Here is a 16,814-nt window from a genome sequence, read left to right as displayed (position 1 = left end):
AATATTATATCATTTTACCCTCCTTGAGAGGTCACAGAAACCCAGAGAGAGAGATAGGTGATATTATCCCCATTTTACAGATGATAAAACTGAGGCAGACAAAGGTTAAGTGACTTGCCCACGGTCACACACCTAGTACATGTCTGAGGCTGGATTTGAATTCAGGTCTTCCTGACTCCAGGCCCAGCTCTTGGAGCCACAGTTTAGGAAAAGCATTAATACCCTGAAGTCTGGGTGGTGATGCGCTTACAAGCCAGACTCCAGTTTTGACCTTAGGTGATAACATGATAGCTGTTCTCAAGTATTTGTCACTAGAAAGCGGGATCAGCCTTGTTCTTCTTGGACCAGGAATAGCAGGCCAGAGACTCTGAGAGGCCAGTGTAGGCTGGAGGTCGGGAAAACCTTCCTGTGAACTTGGGATGTCCAAGACTGGAATTTGCGATGCACGTCGCTGCAGGGATTCCTGCTTAGGCATGTGGGTTGTGCTAGAAACCTCCCAGGTCCTTCCTTGCTTTGGGATTCTGCAACTCTAGGACTGAACTGGAGGCCAGAGACCTCGGGGTTTTGTGCCATCTGCGGGAAGGAAGGACTGCCATGTCTGTGGCTCCCTGGTGCCGAGTGAAATGCTTGCCACACGTAACGATAGTGAGCCCTTAGAAAGTGTTGGAAGGTTTACAAAGCGCTTAACCATCAGCTCGTTTGATCCTTGAAGTAGACACTATTGTTTATTCCCATTTTACCAATGGGGAAACCGAGGCTGGGAGATTATGTGACTTGCCCAGCGTCATATAGCTAGCATCTGACTGAGGTTGGATTTGAACTCAGGTCTTCCTGGCTCCAAGCGCTCGGTGAACATTATTAAATAGTAATGTCAATAATAATAACTGAAAATTTTCTAGTGGTTTAAATTGGCAACATACTTTAGAAATGTCACTCCAACTTCTGTGCCTCAGTTTCCTCATTTGTCAAATCAGGGGGCTGGGCCGGATGACTGCTAAGGTCCTTCCGGCCCTGTTTTGTGCTCCTAGAAGTCATGAAGATGATGGCAATGATAGAGCTCGACGTTTCTCCAACGAGTTCTTCCAGATGTCCTTCACGCCGCTTCCCCGAATAATTTCCTGACACACGTCGCTGCCAGCTCATACCCACCATGTGTCTGCCTGCTACCTTTGGTGGATTCTCGATTTTGTTTCTTTGGAGCTGTAGGATTCTAACATCACTGGAAGAATTATCGGTGCTTTAAAAAAAAAGAGATGAGCTTTTGTTTTAGAGAAGCTTGGGGTCCCTAAAGGAACTTTGCAGTTTCACCAAGGCAATTAATTCACACTGCTGTCTACTGCCTGATCATCTTGGAGCCCCACTTGTCCATCCATTAATGATACAACTATAGGTCCATCTACCCACCTGCATGGAGCAGACTGGCCAGTAAGCATTCTGCACCCACTTAGTTCTCCCCGTGTGGATAGTCAGCCCAGATATTTCGAGCAATTGTGAATGTCATTTGGGAATATGGTAGCAGCATCCATTCAGCCCAATGACATCAGCAGTTGCCCACCCAGGACCATCCAAAAGTCTGAAAGATTATCTAACCAGAAATACCTTCCCAGGAGGCCCCAGTTCCCCATGATTGACAGCCTTGCTCAAGGGCCTTCACATCTCTTCCCCCGAAGACTGACTCCATCTCTACGTCCAGGCATCTCCCTATTGGGCCACACTTCTTTCTGTGACCCACTCATTCCACAATGAAACCTTATGCTGTCCATCACCTTGCTCTCCTTCACCTCCCACATTTAATCAGTCTTCCAGTCCTATTGATGCGTCATCACGACCCTTGTATCCATCACCTGGTCCAGTCCTTCCATCTCTAATCTAGTCTACTACAATATTTTCCAAGCCGGTTTCCCACCTTCAGTTTCTGGCTCCCACCTTCACCCTCCAGACTCACCTTCATGAAGCACAGCTCTGTTCAAGTCCTTCATGGCAAACAATAGCTCCATGTTGTCCCCTCTCTCCCCTTGGCTCCCAGCTCTCCCCCTCCCAGAATGGGCCTTCCAACCTCTTCCTTATGCTCGTCCTTCTACCTAGAACGTTCCTCTGCCATTCTGTGCCCTTGCTACCCACCTGTCGAGGTTAATGATGCCCCACGTCTGAATAAGTAGATGTGCTTGTTAAGAAATAAGAGGGAGAAGATTTAGATGAAGGAAGGAAAGCTTCAGTTACCAAGTCCTGGGGAGTGGAGTGAGTCCTTCCTTTGTGAGCTTCCTGGACCCCATTTTTGGGCATCCTGAGGAAGCCCAGGGACCCTTCTCAGAATCATGTTTTTATACGCACAAAATAAAATACAGGGGACTATAAAGGAACCCGACTAGACTGAAATACAGTTATCAAAATATTTTTAGAGAGCAAGTGTATGGCCCCCAGGCCACGAACCCCTGTTCTAGAGGATTTATGGGAGGGCTCGGACATGAACCACAGAGAATAGGTGCCCATTGGCAGGGGAATGGCTAAGCCAGCTGGGGCAAATGGAACTCATGAAATATCATTGCACAGAACTGATGCAAAGTAATGGGGGCGGGGGTGGAGGACGCACTGACTGGAATGGTGTAAATGGGCAGAAGAAAGACCTAAACAGCGCTGGGAAGTGATAACAACCCAGCTCATCCCCAAAGACGAAAAGAGAAAATGTGCTTCTCTCCCTGCTGTCCCGAGGCAGGGGACTGCGGGTTTGGAAAAGGGCATAGAGCATCAGACATGGTCACTGTGTTAGGCAGTTTTGCAGCTCCCGCCCCCTCCTCACTTTCTTTTCAATCCTCTTGTTATAAAAAAGCCAGTGGCAGGCTGCCTAAGGAGGGTGAGGAGGGAAGGGTATATTTGGAAATGAAAATGACTTAAGAACAAAAGATACCGGTAAAATCTTAAAAATAACACTCCAATAAAAACAAAAGTGGCCCCTTCCGTGAGATCACAGATCTGTCTAAGATTTTTGGGCCCAAATGCTTTCCCTGGCCCATCCATCAGGTGGTGATTAGGGACACGAAAAACGTGTACTCAAGGCAAGTCTCAGAGTTGGAAACCACCTAGCAGCCAACGAAGCCCAGAACCCAGGCCTGCATGGTGACCTAGTCCAAGCCTCGAGAGGCCACACAGGTAATAAGTGATGGAGCAAAGATCCAAGCCTGGGTCCGCAGACTCCAAATCCCTTCCCTTCCCTATTTCCTTTCTATCCCATCCCTTCCCATCCAAGCTGTGGCAGAAAATTGTGTCCCATGGGCCATGAACTCTAAGGGGAGGAAGACGAGTACCCTTCCGAGTGGGAGAGCAGGAAACCAGGAGCAGAAATGGGGAAATATTGGAAGAAGCAGGTTTGGGAGAGAAGTCTCTGAGTTTGATTGTAGACGTGGCAGGTAGGACTTCCAAGCAGTGACGTCCAGCAGGAAGCAGGGAAGCCATTGCTGGTCCCCAAACTTATCTCCCACCTCCGTGTGTGTGCAGGTAATTCACTCCTTCCTCATGTCTCTTTTCAGAATCCCCTTCCTTAAGGCATGGCCCAGATCCCCAGTGAAGCCTGATCCTGCTTTCCCCCTCCTCTCCTTCCTCAGATGTTTCTGAGCCCTTTTTCTCGCTGTCTCCTCCCCATTCTCCTTGCTCCTAAGTTGAATTTACTGACCTGTGCCCCTGGAAGAAGCAAGAATCCTGAAGACAGAACAGTTTGATCTTTCATCTTTAGCTCCGCAGCACCAGGCCCAGAAAAGGGACCTGCCCAACTTTAGTTAAAGTGACCTGGGAGCCTGGGAGAAGACCAGGCTGGAAATGAAGCTCGGGGTCTGGAGAGAGGTGGCCAGGGTCTCTGAGACAGAGGGAGAGAGAACTCAGGCAGCAGAGGGCTGCTCCCCACCAAGGGGAGGAGGAGGCCTGGGAAATGAGGGCCCAGAGGGAGGAAGGGAGCCAGGGGAGCAGAGGACCATGCAGGCCATAGAAGAACGTGCTCGGCACCAAGGGGCCTCCATGGGCTGTCTCCCTGGCCCCTGCCGCTGCCCCATCCTCTTTGTGGTCTCATCACTTGGATCCTTCCTAGTTGTGTGACTCTGAGGGAGTCACTGAACCTCCCTGGGACTCAGTTTCTTCATTTGCAAAATGGAGGTTTGATGCATGACTTCTGCGTTGCCTCTAAATCTGGGACCCTATGAGAAGTCCCAAGCAAGTCACTCACTCCCTCTATGCCCCAAGGCCAACCAGTGGTGCCAGGCAGGACTTCCTCTCCAGAAGGTCTCTATGCCAGTGCAATCCCAGGGGTCATCTCTATCCCCAGGTGGAAGGACACTTGGCCAGGCTGGTGAGGGGGCTGGGGACCAGGACACATCAGCATCTGCTGAAGAATCTGCACCAGTGACCATGACCGGCATCCTGTCTTTGAAGGCCCGTCACAGTGGGGACTGACGGGATCCGCTCTGCTTGGCTTCCCAGGACAGATCCAGAAACGTCACCAAGGCCAAGCCGGCCAAGGGGAGAAGTTTTCATCCAATGAGAGCTGGGAGCTGAAGGTGGAATGAACTCCAGAGAGGCCCTGGAGGTCCAAGGCCCGATGACCGCTGGTCAGGGACGTTGTTCAGGGGCTGTGTTCAAGTGACGTCCCTTACAACTGACATTCCATGGACGAATGAATGAATGAACAGATTTGGGAAAGGCACGAGATCCTCTGATGGGCTAACTTATTAGCTAATACATCAGACATTGGAGACAGTGTGCTATGGTGTGGAAGGAGGCGGCCTTGGGATGAGTCCCAGCCCTGCATTCGTTAAGTCGATAACGTTGGGCAAGCCGCTGTTTGGTTCATCTGTAAAATGGGAATGATCCTTCCTCTCTCACTTCCCTCCAAAGGATCTGTGAAGTGACCTGGACATGGCCCCGGAAGGCTCGAGCCCAGAACCATTCTCACCAAGGGGGGGGAAAGACCCCAAGAGTCAGGGCCAGGGGCTGAGACCTGAGAGGAGGAGGTCCTGGCTGGAGTGGGGAGGAGCTGAGGGTCTGAAGGGCCCGTTGTCGATTCTCGGGTTTCTCAGGATGTCAGATTTAGGTCAGGAAGGGACCTCAGAGGTCACCTATTCCAGCCTTCAGTGGGGAAACTGAGGCCCAGAGCTATGAGGTGACTTTAGAGGACGGTAGAATCTCACAGGATTGCACCCTGTAACCCTGTAACCCCCCACAGGTGGTCATGCAGCCTTCCCTTGAAGATCTCCAGGCCGGGGAAATCCCCTGGGTGCCCCCAGGCAGCCTGCTTCAAGGGTCGGAAGCATCTTCTGAGATCTGTCCTCAATCTGCCTGGCTCTGCCCTCTGGGGCCAAGCTGGACAAGGCTAACCCCTGGAAGAGAGCTTCCCGAGTCCTCCCCACCTCCATGACCCCCAGCTTCTCTTTGCTGCATCGCTGACTGCCCAGATGCCAGGTCCCCTTACTGGCAGCCAGATCTCCACCATGCTGGGCTGCTGTGGGTGAACCCCAGTCCTCTTCCCCAGCCTGCTTCCCAAAGCTCTCTCATATGCATTCCCTCATGAGAACCTCACAATGAAGAAGAGACAGGCAAGACAGGGTAAACTGAGGCTCCTGAAGGTGAAATGATTTGCCTAAGGCACAAAGTAGTGGCAGAGGTAGATCCTGAACCCAGGTTTTCCTCTTCCTGTAGGAGTGACCTGCTCTTTAATCATATTTTTTTGGGGCAGAGGAGGGGTCCTGGGCACTGAGAGATAAAATGATTATTCCCTGTCAGGTCAAATCAACAGGTATTTATTAAACATTTACTATGTGCCCGGCACTGGAGGTACAGATAAACAAAAAAAGACGATCCCTGCCCTCAAGGGGCTTACAATCTAATTGGAAAAGGCAACCTACAAAAGGAATCTGAAGAGTGGGGGTGGCAGTAGTGAGGGAGCATGGGGAGGGGGTAGGACATGATGGAGAAAGTCAGAAGAACCAGGACGGGGTCTAGGAAGGAAGGACCAGGAAGGGGCGAACCTTAGAATGGAAGAACTGGTCAGAGGAAGCAGCTGCAGAGGTGAGGGAACCTCCAGGATGAGGAGGACTGTCAGGGTTTATAGGATTATCGGCAGAAAATGATTCAACTTCTTAACCCAGACACAGAACTAGGAGCAGAGTGGCAGAAGGCAAATCTTGGACCAGAAGTCAAGGAAACAAACGTTCTCAAAACGAGAGCCATCCAAAAGAGGTGAGGTAGTGAGCTCCCCGTGACTAGAGGAATTCAAGAAGGGGTTGCATGGCCACTTGGTGGGGGTATCGTGTCTGGTCCCAGAGGGCCAGTGCTTATATAGAGATCGTCTAGTCCACTTGCCCATTTCACAGATGAGGAAACAGGCCCAGGGAGGTGAAGCAGCTCCCACGGGTCATGAAGAGTGGCAGATAGAGCAGGATTCTAACCCAAGGCTCTTTTCCCTGGTCCTGGGCAGAGGCCCCATGGGACAGTGGAAGGAGCCTTAGGGTTCCGATCCTGCCTCAGACCATAACTACCCGTGTAAATTGGGGTGAGCCCCTCCCTTTTTCTGAGCCTGGATTTTCTCCTCTGTGAAATGGGTTGATGATTCCAGAGAAGGCTGAGGTTGCTTCAGGCTCTAAATGTGTGTGACCAGAAGTGATTTCAGAAGGAGCGATGAGATTGACATCTAAGACAACCCCCACATGGAAAAGATTAGGAGCCCGAGGCCCGGAGAGAGCCGGGGAGCAGGTAAGGAGCTGCCCTTGGGACTCAGAGACCAGAGCTGCTTCTACCGGGCTTCCTCAAGGCCCCAGCTCAGCTGGCGAAAGTCCTGGCCCCCCAGGCCATCCTTAATTATCTCCATAAAGACTCTGCTCCGCCAGTTACATCCCCCTTCCGCTCCTACCAACCCAGTCCAGCCTCGCCTTCCTCCGAGAAGCCTCGGGGTCCCCCCTACCGACGTCCAAGCCCTCAGATGTCCGATTCCCACCCCGCTGATCCCAGGTGCTGCTAGGGGGCTCAGTTCGCGGGCTTACAGCAGGATGGCCTGATTTCAGATTTTGCCTCAGATATTTAGTGATTGTGTCCCACCCTGGGCAAGTCACTTAACCACCTTGTGACTCAGTTTCCCCACCTGTATGACTAAGATAACTAGCCCCTGCCTCCCAGGGTGGTTGCTGTGAGGATCAAGAAAGAGTCCTGGTAAAGCGTGAGGACAGCCTTCAAGCTTTCCATTATTGTCATGATGGGCTGGGCCCAGGAGCTCTTGCTGACACCTGCCTGTGAAATATTCTGGCGTTTCTTCTCCATCTGCCCACATGAGATCACGGTGTCCTGTGTTCGGGGACCAAGGAATCGGGTGCCCCTGATGCTGGGAGGAAGGAAGCTCAGACATGGGAGGCCTCCCGGGGGTAGGGGTCATGGGAAGCCCACCTGGACCCGCCATCTTTCTCCTCCTTGGGGTTCCCGGGGACAGTGATGGGGCAAGGCGGCCGAGGACCGGAAGGCAGAATGTAGGGGGAGGGGGATGCTTGAGCCCATGGCTGGAGGGCTGGGGGGAGGAGCACAATTCCCCAGCTGGTTTACCCTCAGCTGCTGGCTCTTCTGTCTCTCATCTCCCGGAAGTGCTGGGCAAGGCCAGGGATCTGCCTTCTGGAAAGGGCAGCCCAGGTGGGGCTGGGGTTTCAGCAGCTGCTGACTTCGTCCTCCTGTCCCAGCTCTGCTGAAGTCTCTCCCCCTTGAGAAGGCCTGGGGTGCCCTGCGTCATTCAGCTGAGACCCTCTCTGCAGCCCCTCCTCCTGGGCCTCCTCTCTCCCCACACCTTGACTTTGCGTAAAGCCCTAGAGCAAGGCTGGGTTGGGGGGTGAGACACTCTCTGGCTTTGGCGGACAGCGGCCCCTCCTGCCCATCCTTCCTGCCTCCCGGAGGGCTCCAGGCCACACCACCCGAGGTCAACAACTCCCTTCAGGGACTCAGTCCTTTCTTCAGGTAGGAAAACAGACCCTCAGAAGGGAGGGGACTTGTCCAATGAAGTATCAGAGGCGTGATTTGAACCCAGGGCTTCTGAGGCATTTGGAGCTGGAAGACATTTTGTCAGACCTCTTCATTTTACCAAGGATGAACCGGGCGCAAGATAATAATGATGATGACGACGATATGGTGATATTTACGCAGTGCTTGCCGCGTGCTGGGCGCCATGCCAAGTAAGCACTGAACGATTTCATTTGATCATGACAACCCTGGGAGGCGGGTGCTGTTATGATCCCATTTTACAGGGGAGGAAACTGAGGTGAACGGGGGTGAAGTGACCTGCCCAGGGTCACACAGCTAGCAAGTAGCAGAGATGTTAGCCTAGGCCTCTTGTCTCTGGTAACTACATCGCACTTGCATTTCCAATAATTGGCTGACCCAGACACAAGCCCGAGTGAGCCCAGGTCCCAGCTGAGGACCTCAGCGCAACTGAAAAACCAGCTGTGTTCTCAAGGGCCTCTCCCCTTGGCCCCAGGGGGTTGGCCCACAGTATCTGAGGCACCAGGGGTCCCCCGGGCCCTCTCAACCCGTTTTTTTCCCTCCCTCAAGGAGAGATGGCAGAGTTCACAGGGAGGGCTGGGAGGCCGCCCTGGGTCCTGCAGGCCAGCCCCAGGCCCTCTTTTGTACGGGTTGGCCAATGGACTTTGCCCAAGGTCACCCGCAGCCGTGGGGAGCATCAGATGGGAACCTGGTCCTCTAGGCTCAGACCTGGACTCTTCCAAATGCACCTTGACGCACGTCCAGGAGAAACCCAGCCTAGGCCTGCTGTCCTCAGGCAGGAGTGACTTCACTTGGGAGTATCTGCCCCACCCCGATATCCCTAGCACACAGTAGATGTCTAAAGGATGCTTGCTGGCTGAGTTACCCCTGAGTGGAAGTGCAATGCTGACTTCTGGGGCTGTAGGGCAAGGGGTCACGAGCCCCTCAAAGAGTGTCTGGCGGAACCGATGGAGCCTTCTCAGAAGGCAGTGAAACTACAGGGAACTTTCTCCTCATCTGAGGCACCCTGGAATCCATCCAGGCTCCTTGACCCACAGACCTCTGGTTCAGAAAAGGGGGGCTTCTTATGTGAGTTAAGACAGATGGCCCCCAAGCTGGGGAAGAGCTCCACTCACACCACGTTAGACGGTAGTAGGAGGATAGAGGCCAAGCCTCACTTAGGAGAACCAGTTGGAGTCCTTTGCCTGGCTGTCCTCAGGATGGGGCCCAAGCCTCAATGATCACCCCCAAACACTGCCCCTGTTAGAGGGACAGACAATTCTGCATGGTCCTGGAGGGCAGAGCCAGGAAGCAAGAGGTGCCCCTGGACCGATTCTAAACCACCAGGAGACGCGATGATGAAAAAGCGTTCCCATCCAAGCTCTGTGCCCAGGCCGACCTCGGGCCGAGGTGGGGGGAGCTCAACGCCCCAGCGGGGACGTTGATAAATCTTACTCACTCTGGGGGAGATGTGCCCCAGGCTGAGAATCATTCTCATAACCTGTCAACGGCACATAGCAGGCACTGGGAAACCCTGCCCCCTCACTTTCTCAGATGGAAAGCTGGAGACCCACATCCTGGAACTTGGGGGGATTCTGGAAGGTGAGAGCACCGCTGCCCCCCTCCCCAGGACCCCCGAGAAGAGAACACACACCCCAAAAACAGGCCAGAGACACATGTTAGAACAACTCAGCAAAATAAAATTCCGGTTTATTGTTGGACAACATGTTTCACACATACATCAAACAGGCCAAAAAAAAATTTTTTAAACAAAACAAAAAAACCCAACAAAAAAAACCAAAACAAAACAAAAAAACCCCAAAAGCACAACTTCATAGACAAAGAAAAAAAGGAAAAAAAAAAAGAAATACCTTTTATCTTTGGCCTTTGAACCATCTCATACAAACCAACTATTTATTGTACAGCTAAGTACAGACACAAAAAAAAAGTTATTGGAATGCTCGGAATAAGATTGTATTTTTTGTCGTCGTTTTCGCTTTTTTTACAAGGTTTTGTTTCTCCTTTTGAGATCGTAAGGAACATGGTCACACCACAAGTAAAGTCAGAAGCAGGACAGAGAACACGGCAAAGGCTGTTTGGTCGTCCGAGATCACGGAAAAATGGCTGACCCCCTAACAATATGTACAAAAATATAAAATGTAAATAAAAATACAAACAAATTTTCCTTTTTAAAGTACTTTTAAGAAAAAAAGCAGGGCCTTGGAAGTTTTGGTCTGGTTTTTCCTCCCCTGTTGGAAATTCTCATTGGTGGGTGGTGCCGGTCCAGAGGTGTTGTCTGCGTGGGTGGCGGCTCGCCCGGCGGCCCGGGCCTCTCTACTCGAAGGTGACCACGTTTAGATGCTGAGACGGGAAGTGGAGGGTGAATAGGTCGCTGTGGCCTTTTCTTTTCTTTCTTTCTCTCTCTCTCTCTTTTTTTTAATTTAAATTTTTTTCCCTTTTTTTTTCTTTTTTCTTTTTTTTTTGCTGTCTAGTCGTCCTCATCTGTCTTTTGCTTCTTGGTATCGACGTCCTCCTCCTGGGTGAGACAAGAGAGACAGCCGAGTCAGCCCTCAGTGTCCCCCCTTCCTATGAGAGATCACCACAAATCTGGACCACTTACAGACGAGTAAACTGAGGCCCAGAAAACAGGTGATGGGATCCTGCCCTCCTCCCCAGGGAGCAGAGGTGGGGACCAGGCCAGAGGCCCTGCCCCCCACAGAGCTGTCTCTGCCTGCCCTTCCCCCATGACCCTACCTCGTCATCCTCAGCTGCCCGTTTGCCCGTGGCTGTCTCAGCTTCATCATCCTCATCTCCATCTTCTTCCTCACCTGGAGTCAACAGAACAGGACAGGTCCTTCACACCAGCTCACTCCGAGAAGCAGGCAGCCCTCCCCATCCCATCAGAGGAGGGACCCCCCAATTCCCAACCAGCTGATCTAATCAGCTGCTCCTCTCGGATCCTCAGACCACCCTTAATAAGCTCCAGCCAGGCCGGGGAACGTTATTTCTGAGCCAGGACACAGTCTAATTAAGGGATCTGGGAAAGAGGGTGGGAGAGACAAGATGGAATGGGGCCAAGCCTGACTGGCTCTTGGACCACAGCAGACTGGACTGCCCAGGGCCCAGGGGGAGGCCCAGGCAGCTGGAACCTCAGAACCATTTCGGGTTTCTAACTGGTGGATTTAGAGAGCAGCCCCAAATTCAGAAGCAAGGTTTCAGAATCTGATGCTGTTTGTCCACAGCATCCTCCCCGACCAAGGCAGGTGGGCTCAGACCCCCATGAGATGCTCACCATCGCCTTCTTCTTCCTCATCCTCCTCTTCACCACCCTCTTCCTCCTCTTCATCTACTTCATTGTCGGCCTCCTGTTCCCCATTCTCCTCATTCTTGACAAGAGACAGAAGCCACCATCATCTCTCCTGGCCTATCCTCCCCAGACCTGCCCAGGGCCCCCTCCCTGTGTCAAGGATTGGGGAAAAGCCGCCAGATGCTGCTTCTTCCTGTTAGCGCTTCTAAAGTGATCACCTGGAGATTCGCCAGACACGGGGACCCAGGACAGCGGCTGCCAGGTCTGGGGTCATCTGGGGGGTCATCCCCTCCCTGCCCCCCATGGGGCTGCCTATCCCCGAGCAGTCCCAATCAAGTGCTCATCCCCTTCCCATGCTGCCCTGTCTCAGGCTGGGGCCAATCACTCACAGCGTTGCCATTAGCCGGGGCATCTCGGCCATTCTCCGTCTCCTCCACTACTTCCTTCTTCTCTTTGAGGTCCTTCAAAGCAACAGGAATAGCCAGTGAGTCACTGGGCTGAAGGTCACTGCCTCACGCAGCCCCTCAAGGGGAGAATGAGGGGAGCACGGCCCCAGCCAGGCACTAAGGGGAGGCCAGCCTCTCTCAGCATCCATAGGTGAGAAGCTGCGGAGGCCAGGCTCTACAGTCACGTGGGAATCGGCCTGGGCAGGGGAATCCTGACAGGTGTGGCCTGGCCCCTCCCCCAGATCCCAGCAGACAGGGTGCAGACCACTTTCTCCATCATAGACTATTCTTCTGTCTCCCAAGGAAAGCTGGGGAGGGAGGGGGCGCAGGCTTGAGCCAGGCCCCAGGAAGAACACCTGGTATTTGGCATGGGGTGGGAGACTCCAGCAGCTTCCGGCCCCCCCCAGCAGCTCCCCACACCAGCTGCTTCCCATTTCCCTAGCAGACAGCACCCAGCACCCCATGCAGGGAGAGCACCTGCTCCTTCGGAAGAGCTAGAAGCAGCCCTACCCCCCCCAGCCAAGGCTGCAACAGTTACTGTCTCCAAAGCCAAGGGCACGCCCCACTTCACTCCCCAGCCATCACCCCCGCCCTCCAGCAGCTGCGGCCCCTCCCTCTTCTCCCGGGGAGAATGGGGCTGTGCTGTTCTCCCAATGCCCCCCCCACGGGCTTTTCCCTTTCCTAAGTGAATTAGCAGGCCAGCCTTCGGGGAGGGTGCCCGGGTAACTTTCCATGCTGCCCGGGCTCCGGCTCTCCCACCCTCCAGAACACTCTGAGGCTCACCTGGGCTCCCATACCCTTCCCAGTCCACGCCTGCTGGCCTGACTGAAAGCCCTCTGAGGGCAGAAGCCCTGAATAAAAACTGGTTACCCAGGCTTCCCTCTGCTCGTCACACCGCCCACTGCGCAGATGCACCCCCCCCCAGCCGCGGGGGTCCCTGCTATTCAGGCATGCACGCACGCACGGGAGAGCACGCACTTTCCCAGGAGCTGCAATCTGCTGCTCCACCACCATGGGGCGCGCTCAGCTCCCTCCTGCGCAGGTCCCCCTCCCGCCCCCGGGCCGCTCAGGTGGGGGGAGGGGAGGGGAGGAGAGGATGGGGGCGGGGAGAGGAGCCCCGCTGCGCAGGCGCGCAGGGTTCCGGCCGGCTCCAGCAAAGCCGGCCTGGCTGGCTTTGCGCGCGGGCCTCGGGCGCTCCGCGTAGAGCACGTGGCCCCGAGCTCCGGGTAAGAGCAAAGCTCTTCGAGTGGGGGGCCCCTAGATATCCCCTGGGGCATAAGACCGGGGTGCAGAGATTCAGCCCCAAGGGAAGGCCTGAGGTCATGCTGCAGACCCCCATAAACTGATCCCCCACCTGGCCTCTTGGCAGGGGTCCCCCAAAACTCACCCACAATCGGGGAGCCCCCCACCCCGCTACCCTCAAACGAAGGAAACCCTATCGGATCGCCCACGCAGTAAACTGCACCCTTACCCCGCACCCCAAACGTGGCCTCGGGAAGTAACCCTAGATCCCAGGGGGGCCCCCGTCGGTCCCTCCGGGGAAGCCTCTTCCTGCCCCGTGGGGGTGTCCGGGGGGATCCCTGGGAGTCATCACTCTTCTGAGCTCGCAGCAGACGGGGCGCCCCCGCAGACGCGCCGTGGGGGGGGTCTGCCTGTCACCAGGGTCCCTCCCACGGCCACGAGGCCCCCGGAGCTCGCTCTCACAGGTGCCCCCTCCCCACGCCAGCTGGCGGGGCTCCCGAGCAGACAAAGCCGCCGGCTGCTATTTATCGCCCGCCTGCCGCCCTCCCGCGGGAGGAGCCGTCCAGGCTCCCGCCGCGCCTGAAACCGGGGGGGAGGCGCGTGGGACAGGCTGGGGACCCTGCGCCCACGGCGCCCCCGCCCCCCACGGGCGCCGGAGGCTGGCGCGCGCTTCCAGACAGGGAAGTGCGCCCTAGGGAGGGGACACCGCGGGCTAAGGAGACGTCAAGGTGACGGCCGAGACCGGGCGCGCGTGGGGCCGCGAGCGGAAGGGAAGGCAGGCGTCCGCGGCCACAGCCCGCGCGCCGGCGGCGCCGCTTCCCGAGCCCGAGCGGCGTGAGCGGGCTACGACCCGCTCAGCGAGCTCCGCGGCAGCGGCCGCCCCCGCCTCGGACCCTGCCCGGCCGTCGGGATGGGGGGCAAGCCAGGAGAGGGGCTTTGTTCGCTCATACCCCGGCCGGACCCTCGAGCTCGGCCCTCCGCGCCCCCCACCCGCGCACTTCCATCTCCTCGCCCGCGTGGGTTCCCCTGCTCCCGTTTCGGCGGTGCCCATCCCGGGCCGTCCAGCCCCCGCCCCACCCCGCCCAGCTCCTCCCCCCAGGGCCGGGAGCCCCCCCCCGGAGCCAAGCTACCCCCGCACCCTCCCCCGGGACCCCGACGCCCACTCCCCTCCCCCTCCCGCGCGCCCAGTGCCGGGGCTCCTTGGGGCCCCCGCGCGCCCCGGGGCGGCAGCGGCAGCATCTTCCGGGCAGCAGCCCCGGAGCCTCGGGGTGCGGGGGAGCGAGCGGCGGGTGCCCACGGAACAAAGAGCGGCGCAGGACATGGGTCGCCCCCCCATCACTTCCGACGCGCCGCCGGCCGGGCCACAAAGTTCTCCGGAGCCGGAGCGGGAACGAGGACCAGCCCCACCCCCTCCGCCCGGGGTCCCGAGCCCCGTGGGCCGCCCTCCCCCCCAGCCGCGCTGCGCGGGGGCAGGTACGCGCTCCCCACGGAGCCCCGGGCGCCCGCGCCGCCTGGCATGGCATGGCACAGCCCGCCCGCCCGCCGCCCAGACAAAGGGCAGTCCGCCCAAGGGGTCCCCACGCAGAAGGCGGCCCTCGGACCCCCGACGGCCGGAGAGGGCGCAGCCCCGGAGCCGCGGGGCCCACGCGCTCACCTTGGTGGAGATCTCGGAGCTGGTGTCCACGGCGGTGTCTGACATGGTGGGGCGGGGGCAGCTGCCGGAGGAACGGGGATGCTCGAGGGGTCGGTGGCGGCCGGAGGCGCAGGTGGCAGGAGGATCCCACGCGCGAGAAGCAGCCCGCACACAGGCACGCCGCCGCTGCGGGAGCGGAAAGCAGCGAGCGGAGCTGGGAGCGGCGGAGCCGGAGCTGGGCCGGAGAAGGAGCCGGAGACGGCGGCGGTTGCAGCGGGGGAAGAGATGCCCAGCGCACACAGCGGCCCGAGAACAATGCAAAGATGGCTTTTGAGAGCAGCCAGTGGGGGACTCACGCGGCGCCAGGCACTTTAATATAGAGTAGTGGGCGGTGCGCGGCCTCCCCTGCCCGAGCGCCATTGGCCGAGCCCGGGGAGCGTGCGCTCCCTCATTGGCCCGGGCTCGAACAATGGGCGAGCGTGCTTAAAGCGGCAGTACCTCTCCTCTACCAGTGCGGGCGCAGCCGCTCCCAGCGCTGTCATTCGAGATTCCAGTTACGGCGGGGGGGGGGGAGCGCATGCGCAGTGTCTGTCTCTTCTGTTTTGCTCTAACTGCTGCCCCTGAAAGGCAAAACGCGGTAAAACTGTTCCTGCCTCCCCCGGGAAGGGGGGGGGGTGGAGAAGGAGGAGGAAGGGCGAAGAAAGGGAGGAGGGAGAGGGAAATAGGGCAAGGGGGGGAGGAGGGACAGAGACGCAAGAGAGGAGGGAGGGGGAGGGGAAGGGGGAGGGGGAGAAGGGAGGGGAAGGAGAAAAGGGAGGGAGAGAGAAGGGAGGGGGAGGACGGAGAAAAGGGGGGAGGACGGATAGAAGCGGGGAGGGAGAGGGAGAAAAAGGAAAGAAAAAGTTACCGTGATTGCAAAGGAGGAAGGAGAGGAAAGAACAGGGGAGCGGGAGGAGTGAGGGGAAGAAAGGGGAGGACGTAAGGAAAGGGGGAGATGGAAGCAGGAAGGAGGAGGGGAATAGAAGAGGAGGAAGCATTCCTCGAGTGGGGAGGAGGGAAGCACTCGGAGTGCCGAGCGGGGCCCCTGGGGCAGTGCCCCACTTTAGAACCCAGCTTCACGAGTGGGCGAGAGGCCAGGGACCCACTGACCCCAACCCGCGGTCCCCGGCCCCCTTTCAGAGCACTGGCCCCACGGGACTTTGCCCCCACTGGTGCTTTCGCCCCCGGCAGGTGGCTCGGGGAAGGAGGGTGGGGACGGACAGGACTGGACCATTGGGTGCCCGCGGGAACGTGGGCTCTCACGCCCCTCCCCCTGCTCGGGGCACGGGAGGTGGCGTCCGGACCTAAGTGAGGCCACACCCACGCCCCGGTGGGGCCGCCCGAATCTTTTCCCTCGCCTGTGATCGTCCCACGCTCGCGCCCCCCCCCCGCGGGCTAATTAATTCCCCACCCCCCCCACGTGGTTTGTTCCAGTGACCTGACTTGAAGCACCCCGGGGGGGGGTGCCTCCTTGTTATGAGTAATTACATTATTATTACTTTAATTAGTCCAATTCTCCCGAGTCCCTGCCCGCTTCGAGTAAGGAGCGGGAATTTGAGAAGCAGCCCCCTCTATGGGAGTGGGGGACCGTGCTAAGGAGACCCGATACCCACGGTCACGGCCACGGCCACGAACACGGGGGGGGGGGAGAAGAGAGAGAGAGGAGAGAGAGAGAGAGAGAGAGAGAGAGAGAGAGAGAGAGAGAGAGAAGAGAGAGAGAGAGGAAGACGCCACTCCCAATATGGCGGCAGCTGGGTCGTCACGCGCTCTCCGACCCCAACCCACCCGGGATCCCAGGATCCTGCCAAACAGGTGAACGCCTCGGTCTCTAGGCCGCAGGGCAGGATCGGGGCCATGGCCGGGGCGCAGGGAGGGGGCCCGAAGGTCTCCCGAAAGGCTTTGGCAGGGAGGTGGGCGCGCCACACCCAAGATGGCGACCGAGCGGGTCCGGCCCAAGAAGCCAGAAGGGGGCGCCCGACGCGGAAGGCGGGACTGCCGCGATATCCTCATCCATTGGTTCAGGTTGGCGGGCGAACACAGAGTTGACGCTTTGCGCCCTACCATTGGCTAGCTGCGACGTCCGTCAGGCATGAACCATGAGCTGGTGATAGGAAAAACCCGGAGACTGGAATAAGCCCAAGGAAGGGGTCGAATG

At 57.2% G+C, this 16,814-nt stretch overlaps 1 protein-coding gene across 1 annotated transcript; it reads right to left on the bottom strand.

Moving 5' to 3' along the window:
• Positions 1-9,671: 9,671 nt before the first annotated feature.
• On the bottom strand, positions 9,672-15,055 carry PTMA (prothymosin alpha). Its single transcript, XM_020972097.1, has 5 exons — positions 14,642-15,055; positions 11,689-11,760; positions 11,285-11,378; positions 10,747-10,820; positions 9,672-10,528 (listed from the first exon to the last, which is right to left on the bottom strand). The coding sequence occupies exons 1-5, from the start codon at positions 15,038-15,040 to the stop codon at positions 10,481-10,483; spliced, it is 687 nt and encodes a 228-aa protein (XP_020827756.1). The 5' UTR covers positions 15,041-15,055; the 3' UTR covers positions 9,672-10,480.
• Between the last annotated feature and the right edge of the window lie 1,759 nt (positions 15,056-16,814).

The sequence above is a fragment of the Phascolarctos cinereus genome, unplaced genomic scaffold (assembly GCF_003287225.1).
Source record: "Phascolarctos cinereus isolate Bilbo 61053 unplaced genomic scaffold, phaCin_HiC Scaffold_5;HRSCAF=322, whole genome shotgun sequence".
Taxonomy (NCBI): Eukaryota; Metazoa; Chordata; class Mammalia; order Diprotodontia; family Phascolarctidae; genus Phascolarctos; species Phascolarctos cinereus.
This window is presented reverse-complemented; position numbering and strand designations above follow the sequence as displayed.